Genomic DNA, 25,475 nt, shown 5'->3' with positions numbered 1-25,475 from the left:
TTTGAGGGAAAAAATTCATGGATCTACTATTACAAAAGGACTTCTGTTTGAAACAGTTCTGAAAGATGTGAATACCTTTACAATAACTTTTAAATATAAGCAATACTATACATTTCTACTAATAAAAACACATTTAATAAAGCAAAATTATCTTGATATCCTCACTGAGATTTTATTCAGTTTTTATTAATTCAAATCTCCTGTTGAATCCAGTCAAAGAATGACTACATAAAAACTGAGTAAGGACCTCATATTTACCCCAGGATCATAAATGAAATATTGCAACTCTGTCAGTACACATCTGTATAATACGCTTCACAAGAATGCAAATTTTCCTTAATTCAGGCACGATCAGTAAGTTTGATTAATCAATTTTCAATGGCATTTAAAGGAAAAGATACAGTTACCATATCAAATAATTTCATGTTGTATATCTTGTATCCTGAATGGCTCACTGGCACCATGCAAGTATTCATCCATTCAAAGAAGTGAATAGGTGATTATCTGCCATAAATACTGGATTTTGGCTACTATGGATGGCAGTATCGGTATTCTCTGTTTCACTAACTCTGAAATCATTGATTATCTCTGGTTCAGAATATCTTTAACTGCATCCTGAGATTGGATATGTAGCCCTAACCTGTTCCAAATTTGAGAAGCCAGAAGACAATGCACACACCTCTGCGATTAAAGTTGATGAGGGAATTTCCAAATCCACTGAAGAGATTAGAAGATCTGAGGAAAGATAGAGATCACTTCTACAGGATCCTGTCCAGAAAAATAAAGAAAGAAAGAAAATCTGCAGTCAAGTGCTTCATGCCTGTGATGAGTAACAACCTAATTGCTAGAGGAACAAAAGCGATCGGAGCATGTATAGTACATATAATTTCTGAAGCCTTAAGAAAAACAAGTTAGGCCTCCCCCTCACATGAATTCTGATTTTTCTCAACAGCCAGGGAGGCTGAACTGTAAACTGCATATAGAAAGATAGTTGAGAGGAGAGATGTGTTCCACTGCTCTGAAGGGAGTCAAGAGTCCTGGATGGTTTGTATGGAAAAGACCTTTTGTCTGAGACTTATGACTCTGAATGCATATCTAACAAGACACCCCCATTCTTCTTTGATATATATCTCTTCTGTGAGAGAGAAAGAAATGAAAGGAGAAAATATGGAAGAAATGTAGGTTGGACACCCTGCCAAGTTGTCTTAAATATTTCCATTTCATGTAACACTTATCCCATTTAATATCTGTATTAAAAGTGAATCACAAACATGTCTGGAAGAAACCCATTCAAAATCCAGAAAATTCATTGGTCCATATGAGAAAATAGGAAGAACATAAGAAAAAGATAATAAGTAACAGAGATTTAGATGACTGGCAAAGATAAAGTATTTTCTCTTTCTCTGAAGGAAAAGTCTCCAAAAGGAATCCAGATATCCTATACTAAAGTGCAAATCAGGAAACTCTACAGATCTAAACTGCAACATAAATAATCTCTTACTTATGTACTACAAAATGCAAGGCAATACAATACGAGAATTGAAGCTCAGACATGAAAAGTCAGGATGTCTGTTCTAGGGGCAACTAAAAATACCTCTAAAATAAATTAGAAAAAACTCCATTTTGTTAGAACAGTGATTAATTAACATATTTTCAAGTGCACTTATGATGGTAAGAGGATTTCTTGACAGTTTGGGGATTAAACAATGACATCTAAAACTGGACTGGACAAAGCACTATAAAATTTACCACAGGGAACAATTCTACAGTGGCAGGGGATTGATACACCACCATATAGGACTTTTCTATCTCTAATTTCTCTGATTCTGTCATTCTTGGATAGGACTGTGCTAATTGTTTAAAAAATGAGCAAGTTAAAAAGCTCCAATTTTTTGTAAGATTTTAGGAATATTTGAGTTCTCTATTATGGAAAACAATTACAAGAAAAATATTTCAATGGAAAAGAAAAGAAACCTGTTGAAAGTTCACAAGGAGAAAAATACTGGAATCCTGTCCAGAATAATAACAAACATATTTCAATGGGAATGTTTCTTTGACCCTGAAGAAAACTCTCACATTTTAAAATAATTTTATGCAGGTCACTATCTAACCTTTGTAAATAATATTTTTTTGGAAGAGTCATAAGTAATGGGTGAAGGATGAGTAAAAAAAATCACAATCTCTAACCATTGTGTAAAGAAACAAGAAGGATGTTATACTGAGTGGCTTGAGACTTGCCTATTACTATATCATCACTGTCCAAAAATGTACATTAATGATAGTATAAGACTTTGCCTTTGTGCCCCATAAGAAGCTGGGATCAATTAGGACAAAAGAAAGAAATCTGGAAAGCTGTGTCAAAGTGTCCACAAAGTCATCCTTGGCTCAGAAACTATGAAAATACAAATCCTAGATCTAAAGTTGGTAAGGAAAAAGAAGAGCTAGATTGATTCCCAGTCTCAGAAATCAAAGAGTTGCAAGATCATTTCAAATAACCAGTTTCTGACGAAGTGTCAGCAATGGTGATCCATGTGTATCAACTCTGAATTTAAGGCTTTATGAGATGAACTGAAACATCCTGGATGTATTTAATTTACACAAATCAGAGATGTCTATCTGCACTGTCCAAAGATAATTTTTATGTCTTCCTCTGTACTAGAATTTTTAAAAGCAGATAAAAATTTTATTTCCATGAACTTGAGAGAATCACTGTAATTTTTAATCAAGGATCTCAATCAAATTGAAGGTTTATAGATATGCAGGAGAGTCACAATCTAATGTACAAATCAGAACATGGAATATTCTTAATCTTTGACATCCTCTTTAGTGTTCTTTTTATGAAGAATATAGAGGTTACTGTGTCTGTCATTTAATCTTTAAAATACTTCAACTATAGTTATAGCCAAGGCTCCCAGATGTCCATGACAATTCCAGATCAATTTCTGTAACAAACATTTCTGCAGGAAATTTTTACTGAATTCTATGACAATAATAATGTGTGCCAATAGTATTTCCAGGAACCATAAAACTTTAATCTCTTTGTGTATTCATTTACATACATATATACATACAAACATACACACACCTTACAAAGTGTTGTGTACACACGCACATGCACACACGTTCCTGACCTGTGTGGTGGACACTCTGTCTAGACTAGGATTTAAAGATATAATGTTAGATAGAGTTAGCTAGCTTGATTTAATTAACATCTTTAAAAGTTCTAATTAAGACAAAGCAACTGTACTTTAGAACATGGTAAGTACCATTGCTTTCTCTTGGCTAGAGATGACAAGGTGTTACTAGATCAAGCTAGCTAACTAGATCTCATGTCAGACTTTTACATCTTAGGTCATGTCTACATTGGGAAGACACACTCAATCAATTGCCGAGCACTTCTCCCATTGACTCCGGTACTCCACCGGAATGAGAAGTGTAAGCTATGTCGATGGGAGAGCATCTCTCGTCAACATAGCATAGTGAAGACAGCATGACTACTCGACACAAGGTACATCTATGTCAGTTACTTTACTTATCTAAAATAACTTGCGTACCTTACATCAATGGAGCCATGCAGTGTAGACCAGGCCTTAGTCTGTACAAGGTCTATGTGCTCAACTGCAGAGCTATGTAATGAACTACATTTATTAAATTATTATGCACCTTCAACCAATCACTTTATTGATCTCTAGCTATATCTACCATTCCAGTCCCTTGAGCAGCTTCAAACAAATGCCATTTTAAAAATCTCTAACTTCCCAAACAAATGTTTCCTCTTTCCTCCTTAAATCTGGAATTCTAACACCTCTGCCTTGCAATTACACCACATAGGGGAAGGATCAAAGGCCAAAAATTGGAGCTTCATGATATTGCAAATGAAGAATTCCCAGCTTTCCTGTGGGATAAAAGCTTTGGTTCTTGCCTTGGTAGGTCAAACATCTCAAGACATTCAAATAGTAACATTAGAAAAGCTATTTTAGATAATTTGTAAAGGTTTTGAGGCATGTACAGTGGGAATCATTGTAAGAGAAAGCCTGGATTTTGAGATGGAAGGAATTGCATTATTAATATTTTTAAAACTCCAATTTTTCTGTTAAAAATGTGACATACAGAAAATTATTGTTATTAATTATTATTTTAGGTCATCCAGAAATGAACCTGGCACTTTACAGTACATGCAAAAGCTAATATGCCAGCTCTGCATTTGAGATAACCTGGATAATTTACTTTGATTGTACCTTTAATTAGTAATGTGATCAAATTAAACTTAAGACTGATGACACCTTTATGCCATACCACCCTACCATCATGTATTCATTCTGTACATAATGGAATCTACCCTTAATCTCAAATTCAACCAACTAAAAATTGTCCCATTTCATGGTTTTGATGGCCACAAAACGCTATGCTTCCTGACTGCTTTAATTCCCATGAAATATACGTTCAACCTGCCTTTTAAAAAAAATTACCCTACTAATTGCAACTTTTCAAACAACTCACTTGGGTGCTCTGTACTTTTCAATTTAAGATTTTAATTTGGATCTTTGAAAACTTCCAGTTAAGCTTTATGAATATATAAATGTCGAAGATAAGTACTAATGAAATTCACAGCACACTTAGAGAAGAAACACTGCCCTTTTAAGAACTGAAAATGCAAGCTAGTGTGGGTTTATCCAAAGATTTATTTAGTTACCAAGGACAAGGTAGCATAGTACATTAATCTTTTCACCTCTAGACCCATTGATTGCAATTGTACTTTTTACAAGCTTAAAAGTTAAGCAGGTGAATGAGTGTTTGCAGGATCCGGGCCTTAAATCAGATGGTAAATTAAAATATATTTCATTACCCATGTTACAAAGCTACTGCTGAGTTCAGTATTATTGACAGTCAGTGTTCAAAAAGGTCCAAGCTTTTTTGTAGGTTTAATCTGCGGTACAGTGAAACAACGGTGGCAGAGAGGGGTCATATTAAAGAGTTTTCAGTGATAGGTGCACACAAATGAAGCCATGCCTTGGAAACTTGGGTCTATTCATTTCATTGGAATGACATCAGAGTAGCAGAACCAACAGCTTTTTTTCATGAAACTATGTGCGTGCCATTTGCAAAATGTATAATACACCTCCTAGCAGTAAGGCATCTAAACACAGACTGTATTACACTATACTTTCAGTCACTAAGCTCAAAATATTTTAGAGTTAACATTGGGCATTTTTACATTACAGGTCTGTGATAGCGCTAATGGCTAACCCACAAAACATATATATGAATTTATATGAACTCATGAATTATATATTTAAATGTATACGTATATTGGTAATGTATATACTGAGAGAGCTCATGAATATGCACTCAGAGTACCACAGTTGCAGAGTTATTAGAATGTGCAAAGTGACTTTTCATGTCAATATTATCATGACCAGAATGCATGAACTATAAACATAATCAGATATTTATGTAAATTATCTTAACTAATTGTTTCCTATCTTCTTTTTTTCGCATGTCAGGTTGTTTTTTTTTTTACTAGAAAGAGGCATAGTAATATTGTGGATATTGTGGACCCGTGTATATTTTTGCAGGAATTCAGTGAAATTCAAGGTAATTCTCCTTGAAGTCCAGTAATTTCTCAGCAGAGCAGTAAGTAAAACTTCAGGTGACCTTTACACACAAGTAAACACACAGAGTTAAAATCATCTTAAGTGTTATCCCTCTGTTGGAAAATTACTGGCCTACAGGGAGAACAGTGCCAGTGAATTTCTTAAAAAAATTATGCACTGGCCTTACTTTATAATACTTTAAGCAATCTTAACTATATGCACACTGTATATAAAAAAAACTGTGACTATTATAGAAAGACTGTGTACTCTGAAACATCAGTGAGTTCCTCTGCCTTTTTTTAAAGAGGTTAAATGAAAACCATGAATATTAGCTCCAAAAACGGGTGCAGATGTTAAAACAAATAAAAGCAGAGATAAAAAGAACAAATTAGTTAAAAGAGTAGCATCTGTTCTCCAATCAATACAAGTTAACAGGCAAAAAGACCTCATTAAATTTTTTAAGTGTTTCTTTCCATTGTTTGGTCAGCAAATGTAACCCACATTGAGAATAAATCTACTGGCAGCTGCTATAGATGATTTAAGCCTAAAACCTGAACAATTTAGTTAGGGAACATGTTAAAAGTTAAAAGGCCAGAGTCAGAGTGGGTCCATAAAGTTTTTTGGAGCAAACTCATAACACGGCATTCCAGTACTCAGGTGGCATCATGCCATCATTTGCTTTGAAAACTAGATTTGTTTAGTTGAATGACTTTAATGCTTCATTTTGTTGTGTTGCATTTTTCAGGAACTTGTGGTGGTACAGGTGAAGCTGAAAATGGCTGAGTTGCAAATATATTTTGTCTCTGCTCTCAAATATTAAGGCATTTTTTATAACAGATTTCCACTGAATTATTCCTTGTAGACACACTTTCTCTTAATCCACTGCCCATTTTACACACCCCATGCCTCCCCGCCATCTGCCCAGTTAGTGATTCCCTTTTTCCAACATTTTAAGATTCTGGGATGTACAGCACAATGACAACATTAAAACTTGTACACAAGGAAAATGAGATTTAGTAAATCACAAAAGTATGTTTTTAACTCAGAAATCCCACAGGCCCCATGTCCTCAAAGTAGATTTGTTCTCCACATATAAATTTAATTTGTACATATTTAATTGTGAGCTCATACTCTATAAAAGAAAATGTTTCATTGGCTTGTTTTCCTTTTGACTTTCCTATCCCACTTTATTCACATTCTTGGTTCCTGCTTGGCAGCCCTGAGGGCTATATGAGTCATAAAAGAGGCTGGAGTAGATGGGAGGGAGGTTTGGGGGAATGAAGAAAAAAAAGAGGCTATGCACCAGACTATGTGAGTTTTAGAGAAAATAAAAGAAAATGTCCAAAAAGAGTAGTTGCCAAACTTGCCCTTTGCTCTTTGGTTACATGTGCACACTTGCACATAATTATTTAGTACAGTTTTCATATAAAACTAATACCATGGCAACTAATGTTGCCAATTTTATTGCATGATGCTTCTGACTGAGATACTGGTGCCTTCTCAAACCAATCCATATGTGCTAATATACCCAAAGAATTTTTCTAGTTTTTATAGTGCTTTTAAAGCAAAACCATCCCTTCTAATAAACAAACATTTCTTTGTTTTATAATGATCATTTTAAAGAAACATTTTACAAAAACTTCTACACAGCGACTCAGCATCTTCTAAAAAGAAACTTTTTTTTGTGCAAACTGAATAAAGGAGGGAAGGGTTTGATTTCAGCAGAAGTAAAGAAGTATGGCAAAGAAAGTTAGGATATGTCAGAGACAGACAAAAATACAAGGGATAAGGGAAAACATTTCCTCAAAGGTTTTTAATTACCTTCTATTACGGCTGTTCTCTATTATTTCTTATATCATATGGTCAGATTATCTTTTAGCTGCTGTACTTAATGTTAGTCATCTCCACCAGATGGCAATATTCTTTTATGTAGATATGCTCTCCATGAAACTGGCATACCAGCTCTAGAAGAGTCATATTTTTTATTAAGGGTACATTTATAAAGGGTTAATAAATGGTAAATCATTTGTTATAGCCCAACAGGTTGCTTATAATCATAGCTTATGACACCTTATACTTATGTGCTTATAACCACCTGGAATACATATTATTCATGTTTATTACATGTGTAATAACAAACATTAATCATTTATTAGCCCTTTATCAACTACTTATAAATGTACCCATAATATAAAGTATGACCAAAAGAACATTTCTAAAAAGCAAAATCCCCCAGTCAGGGAGATCATTAGACCAATCTCCCCATTGCCTAGAGATTTCCACAGAGAACTCATTTCAAATCCTCGTCTTGCCTGACTCAAATATGAGCACTGAATCAAATAGTGATTGAGGTGCAACAGTGACACAAAGAAATATGGTCAGTGTTAATCAAATAACTAGTTCTACTTTAGGGCTCTGAGGATCGTTACCTTGTTGTGGTGGAAGGACTTGTGTGTTCCCATGAACACCAGGGCACTGTCATCTGGAGCATAGTGCTCCTGGTAAGGTCACCCTAGACAAACAGGTCTGGTGGAAGGTTCCAGACTAAAATAGATCCATCCTAAAACCCTCATGAAAGCCCAAACATGATCACGCAAACCTCGCCCAGATTAGGGATATCAGGACCTACTCCTGGAGCCATGTCTGGAGGTGATGTTAGGTGAGTGTCTGGTGGCCCAGCCACCCATTTAACTCAGCTGGGCTCAGCTCAAAAAGGCAATGTGGAGCCACCCTATGGGACCACTACTCGTGAGGTGAAGGGTGAGGACCAGGTATTATGCCAGAATGGCAGCAGGAGGTATGAACCACGATGGACTGGCCCTCCACAATGAAAACTGGCTCTAGGGATATGGAATGTCACTTCGTTGGCAGGAAAAGTGCCAGAGCTAGTCGAAGAGGTGGAAAGGTACTGACTAAATATAGTTGGCCTCACCTCAACACATGGGTTCTGGAAACAAACGTCTCGACCAAGGGTGGTCTCTTTCCTACTCTGGAGTGGCCCCGTGTAAGAGACCCTGGGTGGGTGTGGGGATACTCACAAGTTCCTGGCTGCATGCTGCACAGTTGGAGTTTGTCCTAGTAGATGAGAGGGTCACCTCAATGAGACTTCGGGTCTCACAGAAGAAGAAACTTGACTTGTGTATGTTTATAAGCCTAATAATAGTTCAGAATACTCGACTTTCTTGGAGACGGTGGGATTGGTGCTTAATACAGTGCCACCTACCAATTCTGTCATTCTACTGGGGAACTTCAATGCCCTCATGGGGAATGATGGAGATATCTGGAGGGGAGTGATTGGGAGAAACGGCCTACATTATCTGGACCTGAAAGATGAGTTGTTAATGAACTTCTGTGCTAGTCATGGATTGTCCATAACAAACACCATGTTCACACACAAGGTTGCTCATAAATGTACCTAGTACTAGAGCACCTTGGGCTGAAGATCAATTATCGACTTCATAGTCGTTTCATTGAACCTAACACCATATGTTTTGGACATCTGGATGAAGAGAGGAGCAGAGCTATCAACCAATCACTACTTGGTGGTGAGTTGGATCTGACACACAGAATGCCGGCCAGATAGACATGGGAGGTCTAAACAATCAGTGTGGGTTACCTGGGAATGTCTGGTGCAGGACCCTATGAGGAAAGACTTCAATTCCCACTTCCAGAAGAACTTCTTCTGCATTCCAGGTGAGGTATTGGACATTGAGTCCGAGTGAACCATGTTCAAGACCTCAATCGTTGAGGCAGCCATGAAAATCTGTGGCCTGAAAGCAGTTGGTGCCTGTTCTGGTGGCAACCATAGGACCTGCTGGTGGATACCAGTGGTGAGGAAAGCAGTCAAGGTGAATAAGGAGGCCATCCAAGAAGTGCTCATGAATTGGTCTCCTGTTACAACTGAGAGGTACCAATTGGCTAGGAGGGCTGTGGCTGTGGCAGTCATGGAAGCGAAAGTCCAGGCCTGGGAGGAGTTTGGAAAGACCATGGAGAATGACTACTGGATGGCCTCAAAGGTGTTCTGGAAAACCATTCATCACCTCAGGAGGGGCTGGCAGGTCATTGTCCAGGCAGTTCTCAGCAAGAGTAGTGAAATGCTGACCTTGACTGAGAATATTGTTGAGAGCTGGAAGGAGCACTTTGAGGAACTCCTCAACCCAGTGGACACGCTCTCCTTTGAGGAGGCAGTGCTGGAAAACCCCAATGGGATCAGATCAATTTCTACTGATGAGGTCGCTACAGTGGTAAAGTGCCTTCACAATAACGAGGCAGCAGGGGTGGACAAGATTCGTCTGGAGATATTGAAATGACTGGACAAAGTTGCGGTGCCATGGTTAATGCTCCTCTTCAGTGTTGCATGAAAGGCAGGTGCAGTACTTCAGGACTGGCAACCCAGGGTGGTGGTCCCGATCTTTAAGAAAGCAGACCAGAGGGTGTGTGTTGAGGGATCACACTCCTTCGCCTCCCAAGCAAAGCTTAGGCCAGGGTGTTGGAGAAGAGGTTCACATTAGTTGAACCTCAGATTCAGGAGGAACAATATGGTTTCCATCCCAGATGTGGAACAGTGGACCAGCTCTTTGCTCTCTTGCACATACCCAAGGGGTCATGGGAGTTTGCTAATCATCTACCTTTGTTTTGTAGACCTGGAGAAGACTTATGACCACATTCCCTGAGATGTCCGGTGGAAAGTGCTGCAGGAGTCTGATGTTCCAGTGCCCTGCTGCATGCTATCTGGTTTCTCTATGCCTGGAATGAGAGTTGTGTTCGCATTCTTGACATTAAGTCGAGTTTGTTCAAGGTGGGAGTTGGACTCTGCCAAGGATGTGTCCTGTCCCTCTCCTGTTCATGATCTTCATGGACAGGATATTAAGGTGCAGCTGAGTTGGGGAGTGTATCCGGTACAGGGACTGGGAGGTGGCATATCTGCTGTTGGCAGATGATGACGTCCTTCTTGCCTCTTCAGACTGTGATCTCTGATGTGCATTCAAACACTTGGCTGCCGAATGTGTAGCGACTGGGATGAGAATCAACACCTACATATCGGAGGTCATAGCTCTTTCCCAGAAGAAAGTGGAGTGTTCTCTCCAGGTGAAAGGGAAGCAGCTGCCCTTGGTGGAAGAGTTTAAGTATCTATGGGTCTTGTTTATGAGCGATGATAAGTAGGAGCATGAGATTGACCGGTGGATTGATGGCAGTGATGCAAGCGCTGTACCGATCCACAATGGTGAAGCTGGAGCTGAGTTTTCAGACAAAGCTCTCGGCTTCCAGATCAATCTACATCCCAATCCTCACCTATGGACCTGAACTTTGGGTAATGACCGAAAGGACGAGATTGTAGGTACAAGCGGTGGAAATGCAGTTTCCCTGCAGGGTGGCTGGGCTGACTCTCTGAGATAGGGTGAGGGGCTTGGCTATTCAGGAGAGCCTTGTAGCAGAGCCCCCACTCCTCCGGATAGAGGAGTCTGCTGAGGTGGTTTGGGCACCAGACAAGCTTCCTTTGGAACTATACCGAACATGTCCCACTGGGAGAAGGCCCTGAGGCCAAACCAGGACACACTGGGGGGATTATATCTTCCAGCTAGCCTGGGAATGCCTAGGAATCCTCCAGGAGGAGCTGGAACCTGTTGCGGTAGAAAAGGAGATCTGGTCCTCCCTACTCGCCATGCTGCCACCACGACCCTCACAAGAAAAGCAGCATAAAGGAAAAGATGACGATGATATCTTTAAGGCTAGACAAAGTGCATGTGTTCTAAGTAGACATGGGTGAGATTTTTTTGCCAAAACTTTTTTCAGCAAGAAATGCAGATTCAGTGACACTGAACATTTCTCAAGTTCATGTCAATTACCCCAAATTGTTTCAATTAACCTCCCCCAAAATTCAAAAAATAAAGAAATGCTTGATTTCAACATTTTCTAAATAAAACATTTTGATTTTTTCAATTTAAACCAACTTTTAGTATAGAAATCTTATTTTCTTTTAAAAAGTGTAAATGTTAAAAAATACTCAAAATTGAATAAAATGTTTTGTGTCACGTTGAATGAAACTTTTCATTTGACTCGAAAATGAATTTTTTCCCACCTTTTCTATTCATTAAAAATTTCAAAAAGTATTTTTTTAAGTCATTCTTAAACAACATATTTTTCAGTGCTGTGGTGTTGCCAGCAAATAAAAAAAATTGCTATTTGCCCAGTACCAGTTCTAAGGTCAAGGGCCTTTTCTTCAGCTAGTAAACAGATACTCATTCTTTAGTTGCCCTTCAGCTGAGTGTATGCAAAATATCACCCTAACAAGAAGCAACACTATTATTTATACTTGTGCCGGAAGAACAAGGTCACAATGCCTACAAGGGAAGATTTTTTCTACCATGTATTATCTAAAGAATGTATTCTTATAATTGTGTATCTCAGACCAATAACATCATGTAACTTTGCCATGGAAAACTCCATGCAGTCATGTTTACTTTCAGAATTTAAATTCCCAAAGGGCTGCAGCTTTATGAGGCATGCTGCACACATGATACAAAGATTAAAATAAAGTGACAAGCTTGATGTGTGTTTGTGATCAGAATGTGCTATATCATGAAATAGCAGTAGCATATCCAAGGTAACTGTTGCACAGGACATCCACAAATCATGCATCCCATTTCTTTCACCTCACTAATATTCAAGAAAATGTGACATGAACCATGTCTGGAATGAAATCTGAAAAACTGTGGTGTTCCCACACATTGGATGTTCAACAAAGGTTAACACTCTCTGTATCACCTTATAAATTAGGTATTGTTTATCCTTGGTTGATGAAAAATTATAAAAGTATTTGTAATTGTTAAATCTAATCATTAGAACTATTGACAATGCTGCAAAACTTGACCAATTACTTTTAATCAGATAACATAAAGGATCAATCTAGGGTCTAATCCTGCTAGTTCTTACTCAAATAATCTCTATTCACAAATCCTATTGATTTGAAAGGGAAAGCTAACAGGAGGATTCACAGGATCACGTCCCTATCCCCACGCCTCCCGTTCCAAAATGCTATAGATGTTAAAAAGAATGTTAGCAAATCAGTGTGACATCTCCTCTGGTGAACTCACATAAAAGAATCCCAGTGGCCCAGATATATATGGCATTTTCATTCCCAGCAAATACTTGACTTGTGAAGTCACAACATGCGTAGCTGCTCCTGTTGTCATTGCGCTTATCACTGGTTCCGTCAACAAGAACGTGGCGCTGCCCAAGTGCAGCACAAACATTGCTACCTAAGAAACCAAAGATACATATCAGTGATTACATTAAAATGCAGTTTCTCAATGTTAATGCAATGAAAGATACCCTTTTAATAAACCATGAAATAAATGGCTGTGTTAGCAAATCAAAAGAAGTTTCAGATACATGCTGTGAAACATGAATATAGTTTAAAGTGAAACATATTAACTCTTTTTGTAAGTTTATTTTTATACTATATCACTAACATCACTAGTTTACCAGGCTCTAAAATGAGATTAGTTACAACAGCTGGGTCAGTCAAAGTATGTTCATACAATGACTTCTCTAAATATTGGCTCTACTTGTTATTCTCTACTGTTCAAATACATAAACACAGTGAACTGTGTAAAAAATCATCTACTCATCAGAGCAGCACAAAGTCAGAGAATTGACATACAATATTTGATTAAAGTATCTGAAATCATAAATGACTGAGAGCCAGATCACTGGGCCCTGAGAATGATGGGGCAGGACTCCAAGCTGGCTCTAAACCACCGTTCCACTTTATTGATATTTGGCTTGAATAGGCTCAGGGCTACAATAAATTATGCCAGTTACCCTATCCCTGATACAGCAGCTTTATACCACATGGGGACTCCTCTTACATCAGGAGAATCCCCAGCTGCACAGGGCAGTTCTCCATCCTTTTTGCACTGAATGGCACAAAGGAGATGGAGTTAGGAGCTGGTTCTAAGACACTGGAGAGTCCATATAAGTCTTCTCTTTAGAAAGAGACTGGGATGTCTATACACCTATTTGCTTCCTCTTGATATCCACAGGGAGTACCAAAATACATATGCTATTAACTATCAGGAGCAGATTAACAGGTTACAGGTTGAAAGTTGCAATAAAATTAAAAAGTAATAAAGATATTTAAAATCTACTTTTCTAAGTTTAAAGAATGCATTTGGGAAATAGTTGCATCAACCTAAAGCAGAATTAGACAAGATACTTTAAATTCAGAAAGTAAATGGCAATGGGACAAATTCTACTTCCTTTACATTAGTGCAATCTCTTGCCAAAAGACGAAAATTGGATTTTACCAGTGTAATTAAGAGCAGAATTTGGCCCAGCTTTGAAGATGATTTCAAGCTTTTTAGAAACTTGTGTAGAAACACAGGAATTGACATATTGAGACAGAACAATGACCTAGCTAATCCAATATCCTGTTCACATCAGTTGCTGACATACCAGACGCTTCAGAAGAATAAACCACTGCCACCTCCAAATGTATAGTATCCTATAACACTATACTGCGATCAGTTTGATGGTCCTATTTATTTCCTTCTAGCAGTAAGTGTAACTATTGATGTTTTATTAATCATATAATATCTAACCCTTTTCTGAATAGTACTGAACTCTGGTTTAATTACATCCTGCTGCTACAAACAGCAAGTTCCACACATTGTATGTTGGGTAAAAGAAGTATTTCCTTTTGCCTTTTTACATTTTTTCCCCTTTACATTGTGTGTATTCATGTGTTTTTGAATTACTGGACAGGTTAAAAAAGAGATGAACCAGCTGACCGTCTCTGTATAATTTGTTATGATGCCTTTATCACGTCTCCTTTTTCACCTAATTAATGCTAATCTTTTAAAATTATCCTAGTATGGAAACCCCACCATGCTGCTTATAACATCCACTGCCTTTCTTTGGACTATTTCTACTACAGTATGGAATTTGTGTAAAGGATTGCCCAAAGCTGAATGCAGTATTCAAAGTAAGTTTACCAGTGTATATACTGACACTTTAATATTTTCTTTAGTACTCTCTGACCCTTTGTAAAACATTCTAGCCCCTTATTAGCATGTTTGCCCATCCCTGCATGTACACAGACATACTAACTGAAGGGTATGCATGACACCTTGATCCTCCCCTGAAAACTCTCAAGTCTGTTATGTATGAGTAGTTTAAATGGATACTTTCTGTGTTTATTCATGTTGAATTTCATCCTTTTGGAGATCCATACAGGCTCCGTAGTATTGACTAACCTAAAACAATTATTTGCATATGTTATTGCTCTTTGCACACAAGTATCATTTAATTTTTCATCACAAATTTCACCTGCGTACAATGAGTAGTGCATCTGGATTGAAACTTCCAGCGTGGCCGGCTTTTAGTTTACCTGACAAACCCCTAGTGTATACAGTGTTGTTGTAGCCGTGTTGGTCCCAGGATATTAGAGAGACAAGGTGAGTGAAGTAATATCTTTTATTAGACCTACTTCTGTTGGTGTGAGAGACAAGCTTTTGAGCTTACACAGAGCTCTTCTTCAGGTCTGTGTATGGAATACGGAGACAAAAGAAGAAGAGCAAATAATTATGTAGGATTCCAAAGAGTTGAGATTTTAAAGAGGCGCTGAGCCTACAGATAAAGAGTTGAAAATACAGTACAGTAGATGGGATGGGAGAAAATAGTAAAGAGGAGGTAGAGAGGTAAATGCTGATGTCTCCCAGCTACCCTCCACAAGTTTATTCTGACAAGGGGATGAGAATTGCTTGTCTGAGGAAAAGGAGAGGTGTCTCCGAATTGCAAAAACCTTCTCTGTATATCATCCCGCCCCCTACCAAAACTGTACTCTTCACCACTCCCAATGTATCACCCACCTTCATGGCCCTGGTTAATCACTTTGACAGTCCAACCATGCTTGTGTAGCCAATCTGTCCTTTCAGCCAACTATGTGTTTGCCACACCCCTCAAACTCTCCATCCGCAGGCACAGAGCAGGTGGAAGTCACTAGCTCTTGGGCTATTGTAACTCTGCTGCATAGTAATAGATAGGAGTATAGGGAAATGAATTTTTAAAGCTCTTGGATAGCACTCTTCCAGTCACTGGAGGGTGCTGCTATGTTAGAAACTCAAGGGACCAACAAAGTGTATTCAGTGACTCTACGTAGAGATCATCTGCCACATACGCCAATTAAACTAGGTCAAAGTCACAGAGAACACTTCTGGGAAGGAAGCAGAATATAGTGTGTATGTCTAATTTAGCATTCTGCAAATGTTACCTCAGAATAGGAGGCTGCAGAGACCAGGGAAGTTCTGAGAGTCAGTAGTGAGAGAGACACATTTCTGCTTGATTGGGCCTGTCACCTAGAAGCCTCTTGTTGCTCTCCTGCAACTGTTTAAAATACAGAATCTGAAGCTATTAGAAAATGTCAGGTGCATTAAACATACTGTCACTGAATTTTTCTATTAATCTGCTATGGTTTATAAATAACTCAGTTTATAATCTGTAGCGTAACATTTATATATATATATATATATATATATATGTTGATATAACATATTTATATAATGTAGAATACCGCCCTATATTTTTCCCACAATTACTCAACTACTATATAAAGATATTAGTCTGATAAAGTACATGACACATTTTCAAACACATGCCTTACTTATCCTTTAGATAAATAGTGATGATTACATAACAGACTGTATAGTTTTGTTCCCATGATAAATAAGGTCATTGTTTTCTCTCTGATAATGCCTATTGATAACTAATTATATTCAAGTTTTAAAGATACATACCTGAAACATTTACTAGAGCCAGTGGAAAAGCAGGGAATAGAGTAGGTGGGCCAAGTCTCATCTACACCAGAGTAACTCAATTGAAGTCATTTACACTGGAGTAATTAAGAGCATATAGACAAATAGATTCTTCTAGTCCAAAAAGGATAAGACAGTTACTAACCTTCTGTAACTGTTGTTCTTGGAGATGTGTTGCTCATGTCCATTCCACACTAGGTGTGTGTGCACACCACATGCACTGGTGATGGAGATCTTTTCCTCAGTAGTATCCGTAGGGCTGGCTCTACCGCCCTCTGCAGTGGCACATGTATGCACCAGTATAAGGGTGATGCCCGCCACTCCTCCCTCTCAGTTCCTTCTTACTGGAACTCCAACAGAGAGGAAGGAGGGTGGATCATGGAATGGACATGAGCACCACATCTCGAAGATCAACAGTTACAGAAGGTTAGTAACTGTCTTTTCTTCTTCGAGTGCTTACTCATGTCCATTCCATGTTAGGTGACTCACAAACAGTATCTCTGGAGGTAGGCCCAGAGTTCACAGATGTGTTGATTGCAGTATCGCTCTGCCAAACCCCATATCGTCCCAGGCTTGTTGAGTAATGGCATAGTGGGCTGTGAAGGTGTGGACCAAAGACCAAGTTGCAACCCTACAAATATCCAGTATTGGAACCTTGGCTGCTGAGGCCTGCGTTCTTGTTGAATGGGCTGTCAGAGTGGCAGGAGGTGCTACCTGTGGGAGAGTTTGCACCACCTGGACGAGGAGTTGCTTGTGAGGCAGGTCCCTGAAGAGAGACAGGAATGGGAGGTGGGAAGGAAGAATCAAAATGAATTGAAGAGTGTACCCAACTGTTACAGTGTTTAGAATCCACTTGTCTGATGTTATAGTTGCCCAAACAGGAAGGGATGGGGAAAGGAAGTTTGAAAAGAAAGAAAGGGTTGGATCCTGGGTCAAGACTATTGGTCGCCCCTGAGCACACCCTCAAAAGGCCTGTCTGCCGGTTGGTGGATAGCAGTCTGAGCTAGACTGGGGAGCACCAGTGGTGGGTTGACCTTGATGGAGCTTATAGCTCGTTTTTTCTTTTATAGGGCTCATTCCTAGCCTGGTCCACAAACCGCAGCTGTTGCTGGGGCCTGAAATGCTTCCTAGAAGCTGGTGGAACGTACAGCCCTAAGGAGCGGAGTGTGGCCCTCCAGTCCTTTAGGTTGTGCAGCCTGCATCTGTTTGGTCAGAGAACAGTGCTGTACCATCGAAGGGGAGGTCCTGGATGGACTGTTGGACTTCTGCCGATAGGCCAGATGACTGCACGAGGCTCTCTGCATAGACACCACTGACACCATTGCTCTGGACACTGAGTCTGCCGCATCAGAGGCCGCCTGGGAGAGAAGCTCAGGCCACTGATTCTCCCTCCTCCAGAACAGCCATGAACTTCTGTTTAGACTCTTAGGGTAAGGAGTCAGCGAACTTGGCCATGAAATGCCAAACATTAAAGTCATATCTTCCCAGTAGGGCTTGCTGGTTTGATACGTGGAGCTGGAGATTGATGGTTGAATAAATTTTTCTTCCAAAGTCCAGTTTTTTTTTCTCCTTGTTTTTAGGGGTTGAGCTTGACTGCCCTTGTCAATCTCTCTCGTTGGCCACCAACACCACCAGTGACCCTGGAGATGTGTGGGAATAGAGATACTCAAACTCCTTGATGAGCACATAATATTTTTTCTCTGCTCTTTTACATATAGGGGGCAAAGAGAAGGGGGCCTTGACCAGCTTGATGACTCCCTCATGGAAAGGGAGGGACACTCTGGAAAGGACTGCTACTGCCAGAATATCAAAGAATGAATCAGGCCTACATTCACCGCTACTCTCTTGAGCACCTCTTGCTGTGCCCTAAAGTCATCTGTGTCAGAAAGTCTCACTAATGCTTTGTCAGGTGATGATGACGATGAGGCCGGCAAAGGAGGAGTGGGCAGCCTCCTCTTGAGGGATCACTGGAACACACCCTCTCCGCTTGGTCTGGTTCCTTGTTCGAGTCTGGGGGTGAGCATGACACGGTCGCAGAGCATCTTTCAGATATTCCCGAGACAGATTGCTATTGCTGTGACCCTGGGACAGTAGGGAATCCACATAGGTTCCAGAACTGCCAAGGTGGCCATGGGCTTAGTGGTATGGTGGGAGGGAAGCCTGCAGCCATGGCAGAGTACTCTAAGCCCCTGGGCAAGGCAACCTCCTCTCCCTATAAATCTGAGGGGTTCTCCTCTGGGAATCACAGCAGCACTGACCTTGATTCCTGCTCCTTAGAGCACCAGTGGGTGCCTGGCACCCTTCAGTTGCTGGTACTCTGGTAACCGATAGTAATGCTCTGGAGACTGATGTCTCGGCTACAGGAATCGGTGTCAGGACACTAATGCCCTTCGTCGAGGTTCCAGTGATCGGTGCCAAGGGGCCGGTGAACAATACCGGGATTCTGATTGTCAGCGGCAGTGCTCTGAGGACCAGTGGGAGGTTGATGACCATTGTTGGGGTGTCGATGAATGACGAGGAGTTGGGGAGCAATGTCAAGGTGTCGCGGACCTGTGCCTGGCTTCCATCATGGGTTTGCACCTGGACTCACTCTTGGCCAACTGCCCCAGCATAGGGTCTCAGCATGAGAGTTTATCCTCCCAAGAAGTAGGTGGGATCAGGAGCAAGAGCAGGTCCTTGGCCACTTGAAAGGCCTCATGTGTGGATGGCACATTGAAGTGCCAGGGCCCCTTCCACTGCTTGCAGTCAGAGGTGGGTCCCAGGGTGCACTGGGATCTCTGAGGGGTGAGGCTGCAGCCAACCTGAGTTCTTAGGAAGATGAGCAGCCTGGCACAGGTCTCAGCTCATCCTCCGCTCCCTGCTTGTCCTTTTTAGGTGCCAGGGAGTGACTTCTCCCGGTATGCATCTTCTTGTGCCGCTTCTTCGGCACCGGGGAAGATGACTGGTTTTGGGATGAACTTGGTGCCGGGCGGGGAGGAGGGGAGCCCTTTGGGTAGACGCTGATGTACTGGGTGCTGAATCCAAGTGGCCCAGCTCAGAGACCAGTCTGAGGGCTGGCTCCATCAGGAGCGCTCTTAGCCTGATGTCCCATTCCTTTTTTGTGCGGGGTCTCAAGTTCTTGCAGATCCTGCACTTGTCCTGAACATGGATCTCATCCAGGCACTTTAAGCAGTTCTGGTAAGGGTCATTCATGGGCATGGGCTTTTTACAAGAAGCACATGGTTTGAAGCCCAGGGACTGGGGCGTGCCCCGTCCCTGTGGCTAAGTCACCATGAACCAACTACAGTTACACCTAACATTCTAATTATAACTAATAAACATAACCAACAACTACGTCTAACTAAAAAAAAAAAAACACTGACAAGGGCTTGGTGAGGCACCGACACGGGCTGTAAGAAAGTACTGGGGTGGTGGGGGATGGCAATGCACTTATAGCAGCGCATACACGTGCCACTGCAGCGGGTGCTTGAGCCAGCCTTACAGATACAACTGACGGAAAAATCTCCAGCACCGGTGCATGTGGCGTGCACACACACATGGAATGGACATGAGCAAACACCCAAAGAAGAATTGTTCTTTACTCTGACTGGAAAGTAGCTTTTTCTAATTATCCTTGAACCACTCAGAAAATTAAATTATGAATTTCTGTTTGTCCATTTTTGGTTTTGTTATTAACATTCATACTAATGTACTTTTGTATGCATGACTGGTCATGCAAAAACAAAAAAAATCTGAATAATCCAAAATGAGTTTCATGATTAAGCCAAATTAGTTTCCCAAGTAAGCAAAATCTGGGATCGAGGTCCACCATATGACCAATCACAAACTGCACAATTACGAACACGTAAGCAAAATGAAACCATTCCCAAATCAACCAATAATCTTAAATCTTTTGTATGAGCTTTCCAGTGAAAAATAATTAAAAACAAAAACTATTGTACAAAGTATGTCAACATTTACAATCAGTATGCAAAGAAAAGAAGGCCAAATTTCATCAACCAATCTTTGATCCGACAAATGTTTCATCCCATTCTACAAATTACCAAAGAGATTCTTTTAGTAATCCATTTCATTGTGTCTTTGCTTCCATCACTTCACCTCTTTTCCATGATCCTTTGAACTAAAACTCTCTTCTGATCTTTTAGTCATAAACCAGAATTCACACTTCATTTCTAATCTTAACATGTTCAGTATTACCACAGCAACACAGAGTTCACACACTGGCTTTTCTATTCTAACTATTCTAATAGCCATTATTTTGTGTCCTTATAACTATGATGATTTCATCCTTTGTCCATTTCACTTTGATAAACCTTGTTCATTAAATTCTAATCCAAGATCCACAGAAGTAAATTCCATTTTCTTTCCATTGTCTTCAATGGCTTTTGATCAGGCTCTAATCTCATGATTTTTTTCCTCAAACTATGAAGTTTCTGTTTTCTCTCTCTCACATCCTTAGAACAGATTTGCATAAAAATTCTCTTCTGACCATTTTTTTTGGCTTGACTCGCAGCCTGGTGGCTGCGGCTATTGTGATGCATTTCTTTCCTTTGACACTACAATTAAATTCAACAAGCATCTAAAGGTATCTGTTTTACTAATTTATTTTGCCTTAATGATGGGTGAATGAACTCGGAAGAGCATTTAGAGATATTTCTCCTACTGTTTTTAATTACTGTATATTTTATTCAATTTTTCTTCGAATTTCTTCGAATTAAAAGCTCAGGAATTAAAAGCTCAGGAACACTTCAGAGCTCTCTCGGCCGATGATCTACATGTTATTTCTGCAGGAAAGGGAGGTGGAGAGGCAACAATCGCTCAGAGTTAAGAGCTCTCTTTTGTCAAATTCATCTGGTGCCTGCCTGCTGAGCACTTCACATTTTGATGATCAATCATGATCGAATGCAGATAGAAAGCTAATCGCCTGAATAAGAAGGTATCATTTTTACAGCCACTTTCACAGTAAAACCAGATTGTAAGCATGATTCTTAACTTGCTAATCGGGTGTTAAGCTTTGGTTTCTCTACTCAGCTCCTATTTTTTCTATTAGGAAGGAATCACTTGTCAGCATTCTCATTAAAGCAGACTCAGATTCCCTTGTGTTCTTTGCCCTGATCATCACTCTATGCCTTGTGCTTATACGGGCGACACTCCAAACATGTGCCGCCAAGAGTCAAGACCTAATTGGGTAAATATAAACTGCTTCTTTAAGGCTACTCTTTTCACTTAAATCCAATAAATGAATTAAGGGGAGAGTAGGAACAAACAGTGGAGATTTTTTTGGATGCAGAACTAGAAATAGTTGCTAAATTATTGCTATGGAAAATGCTGATTTGAGATTTTGGAAAGCGGCTTCCGGTAGCTGAATGGGCAGGAAAGGGCTGGATTTTAGGGCTTGATCCAAAGCCCATTCAAGTCAAGAAGTGTACTTTTATTAACTTCCATAGGTTTTGATTGAGGCCCTTAATAGATTTTGTTTGTTTTCAACTCTTTATAAACTTTCTGTTGAAAACTGCATGCCCAGTTTTACACTGCTCATTTTACAGCATATGCTTCTATGTATTCAGATGCTACAGAGATGGGGGTAATGTAAGTAGGTAGATAAATAACCTACTTCATACTAAAACACATTAATGCTATTAATTATTAATTATTATTATTATTATTATTGTACTATCAATGCACCTAGAAGCCCTAATCATGGGCCAGGGCCCCATTGTGCTAGGGGCTGTACAAACAGAAGAAAGAGACAATCCCTGACCCAAAATGCTTACAATCTAAATAGACCAGAGAGATAGGGAGGGGAATGGAGTATAACACACAAGCAGAGTGAACAATATGATTGTGGAGAATGTCATGTTAGTGCCATGATTTTTTGTTGGGAGGGGGAAATGTTTTGTTGGGAGGGGATTGTCTAAATGGAAAGAAAAGGGAAGGGGAGAGGGGTAGGTGGTGTGGAGTGAAGGAGATGAAAAGGCTGTGAGGGAGGAAGAAGACTGAAGCAAACAGCCAATCAGCATAGGGAAGAAAAATTCCAGTCAAAACTGCAGAAATTTCTCCAAGTGCCAACAGTCCCTGCTTTGGCTGCTTCTGTCCTTACCAGATGGTTCCTCTCTGCAGCTTATTCCCTGCCCACATGGTGGGAAGAGAAAGGGAGGGAAGGGAGCAAGAAAGAGGGAGTGAGGCACTGTCTGAATCTCCTAGAGCCCCCAGCATGCAGGAAGGGGATATCTCTCTTGCAGTTCTGAGTCCAGCAAAATGCTGGTGGGAGGGTAAGCCTGGACCCCATTTTCCCCTCTCCCTCTCCCTCTACCCGCCCGTGAAGCAGTCCCTGCTGTGGTTGTTTCTGCCCCTACCAATGGGAAATTCCCATCTAACTATCACAGATCCAACAAAAGGTTGCTTCTACCTATAACATTTCACTACCAAATAACCTTTTGTACACTCAATGCAAAACAGGGACGGAACTTTGTTAAAACACATTTACCAAGATGGATAAAAGATGTAACAGAAAACACTTACGGCTCTGTACTGTCCTGTACTACTAATTTGAGTATTCTGACAGCATTGTCTACAGTCAGATCTTTTATTCTTAATTCCTTCCCTGTTTTGCATTGAGCAAGTGAACAGTTATTTACTAGTTACATTTTGTAGGAAGAAGCAACCTTTTGTTGGATCTGTGGCAGTCCAGTGATCAGTCATTCTCAGGATTCAAGATTTGGAACGCCATATTCCATTCTGTTAGCAGTATTATGAGGATTCATTATCAATCAATAGCACTGAAATATCAGCAGAAATTTCTGAGATCACACTAATAAACAAGTAGTACAGCTTATAGAGAGCCATTATAAAATGCACATCTTATATATCAAATGAAAATGAAAAGAAGCTACATCTGTTACGGTGTTAAGAGTTATGTAACATGAGGGGAAAATTAGTGCCCATCAATAGAAATTAATTTTCAAACAATGCCACAAACATTTTAGATTTTAAAGACTACAACAGCTTCATTGTAAAAAAAAGCAGTTTTTTATTACAGAAAAAACAAAACACAATCCAAAACTTAAAGCAATTTATCTGTATCTGATCCACTAACAAATGCTTATTGAAATAACAGATTGCTTATTCTTAGACACAGAATGCCAAATTAAATTTATATTTCAGAATGCAAGTATGTGATAGAGGTTAATAAGTATATGGATATAAACTAACATGAAAAATTACATGAGAGAAGTATCGGGGGAATAGAGCTGGTAAAAAAACATGTAAAAAATCACATAGGAACATTTCAAAATGTTTTATTAGTTTTTCAAAATTTGAAAAAAGGTTTACATTTCAAAATTTTAACAAAACCTTTCAACAGTCAGAAGATTTCAACCAGCTCTATTATTGATCAAACCCGCCAATTTTTGTTGAAAATTTTCAAGATCTTTTTCCTGTCAAAAATCAAATTTTCAACAAAACATTTCATCAGATAAAACATTTTTCAACTAAAACTTTAATTGAAAAATCAAAATTTGGAAAAAATTCTACCTCTGTGGGGAAAGATTTGTTGCTTAAGAGTCTGAACATTCAGCTAAGAACCAGAGTCCTGTATTCTAATTCAGGCTTTCACACCCTCCATGATTTCAAGCAAGTTATTACTAGAGTTAGGTGGAAATAGGACTCCCAGCCAGTGAATATTTTCAAGAGTTTGAAAAATTTTCCCATATTGAATCAAAATGAAAAATCAAAATCTTTAAAATATTGACAAACCAAAACCAGATTTGGGGGGAGAAGGGGCTAAGTCAATCAAAGCATTTTGTCAAAATAATTTTGTAACATTTCATTTGATTGTGACCTTTCTTTAAAAAAACAAAACAATAAAAAACCTTTTTTTAGCCTAATTAGCTTAAGTTTCTAAACAAAAGGTCATTTTAAACAGGAAAATTGAAAAAAATTGTTTCAACAACTTCATATCTCTTTTCTTTACTCTTTTTTGAGTTAGGAAATTCATCAAAATTGACCCCATTTCATGAAGAGTTTCAGTTTTGACAAACTGGCATTTTTTGACAACAAAAAGATGGTTTGTCAAAAAATTCACAATCAGCTCGAGTCATAACCTCTCTAGCTCCATTTTTCCATCTTTGAAATGAGGATAGAAATATCTCTACCTCATACAAAGATGGGTGCTGTGAAGATGAATAAATTGAAAGATGCTATTATAAACGTGAATGTATTTGGAAATAAAAAGTATTTTTATTCAGTTTTTCATCATATATCCTGAAAAGAATGAAAGAGAAGCCACGTTTATCTTGCTAATAGGGAACATAGGCAAAGACGGTTTTTATTTAGTCTCTTGCAGAAATAAGTATGGAACTAAAGGGGATTTGTGATAAAGAACAACTGATCAGATGAGAAGGTAAATAACATTTTGATATCAAAATAATAATAATAATAATAATAATAATAATAAACTTAATCTGATGTTAGTTTTCTTTTTGTCTTAAGAAAAGGTAAATGAGATTATCACACAGTTTGTTAAATGCTTAGTTAAAACCATTATACTCTTGAAACCCACTGATGAGTGTGTAAAACAGGTTCTCCGCTGTGTCAATATACAGAGCATTTGAATAAAAGTCGTAGCAGCTCACGCTTTTAGCTCTGGTGGTCCCCAGTACAAACCTGGGTGTGTCAGCCAAAACGGCAGCCCTCACAAAAGCATTTACACCTTCTTCTGAAGCATCTGGTACTGGCCATTGTCAGAGGTAGGATACATATAGCAATCCCTATGTCAGTAAGTGCTGAGTATTACTATAAATAATAATAATAATAAACGTTGTTGTGAGCTATCTGCATAACGCAAATAAAAGTAAAAATAGAAGGGGTGTGCATGTTACGCCTGTTATTCATTCTAGTAAAGTCACATCAAAACTCCCATTTACTTTACTGGGAGAAGGATTTGTCTCTTCATGGACACCATAGCACAAGCATAATTAAGACTGATTGTTTGCCTTGAGATAAAATGGGATAAGACATGGCTGTGGCAGCCTAAAAAATGCAGGAGTCACTTATTTCTGGCAAAAGT

General features: G+C 39.3%; 1 protein-coding gene across 5 annotated transcripts in view; it reads right to left on the bottom strand.

Moving 5' to 3' along the window:
- Positions 1-25,475, bottom strand: part of SLC26A7 (solute carrier family 26 member 7) — a 148,479-nt gene that overhangs the window by 67,378 nt on the left and 55,626 nt on the right. For all 5 annotated transcript variants that reach the window (XM_067536291.1, XM_067536301.1, XM_067536311.1 and 2 more), the window contains one exon: positions 12,689-12,853. In XM_067536291.1, coding sequence (XP_067392392.1) covers positions 12,689-12,853 — 165 coding nt within the window. The remainder of the gene's footprint in view (positions 1-12,688; positions 12,854-25,475) is intronic.

Source organism: Emydura macquarii, unplaced genomic scaffold (genome assembly GCF_026122565.2).
Source record: "Emydura macquarii macquarii isolate MOO-44397 ecotype Brisbane River unplaced genomic scaffold, CSIRO-AGI_Emac_v2 contig_383, whole genome shotgun sequence".
Lineage (NCBI taxonomy): Eukaryota > Metazoa > Chordata > Testudines > Chelidae > Emydura > Emydura macquarii.
The sequence above is the reverse complement of the archived record's forward strand: the minus strand, read 5'-3'. Positions and strand labels throughout refer to the sequence as shown.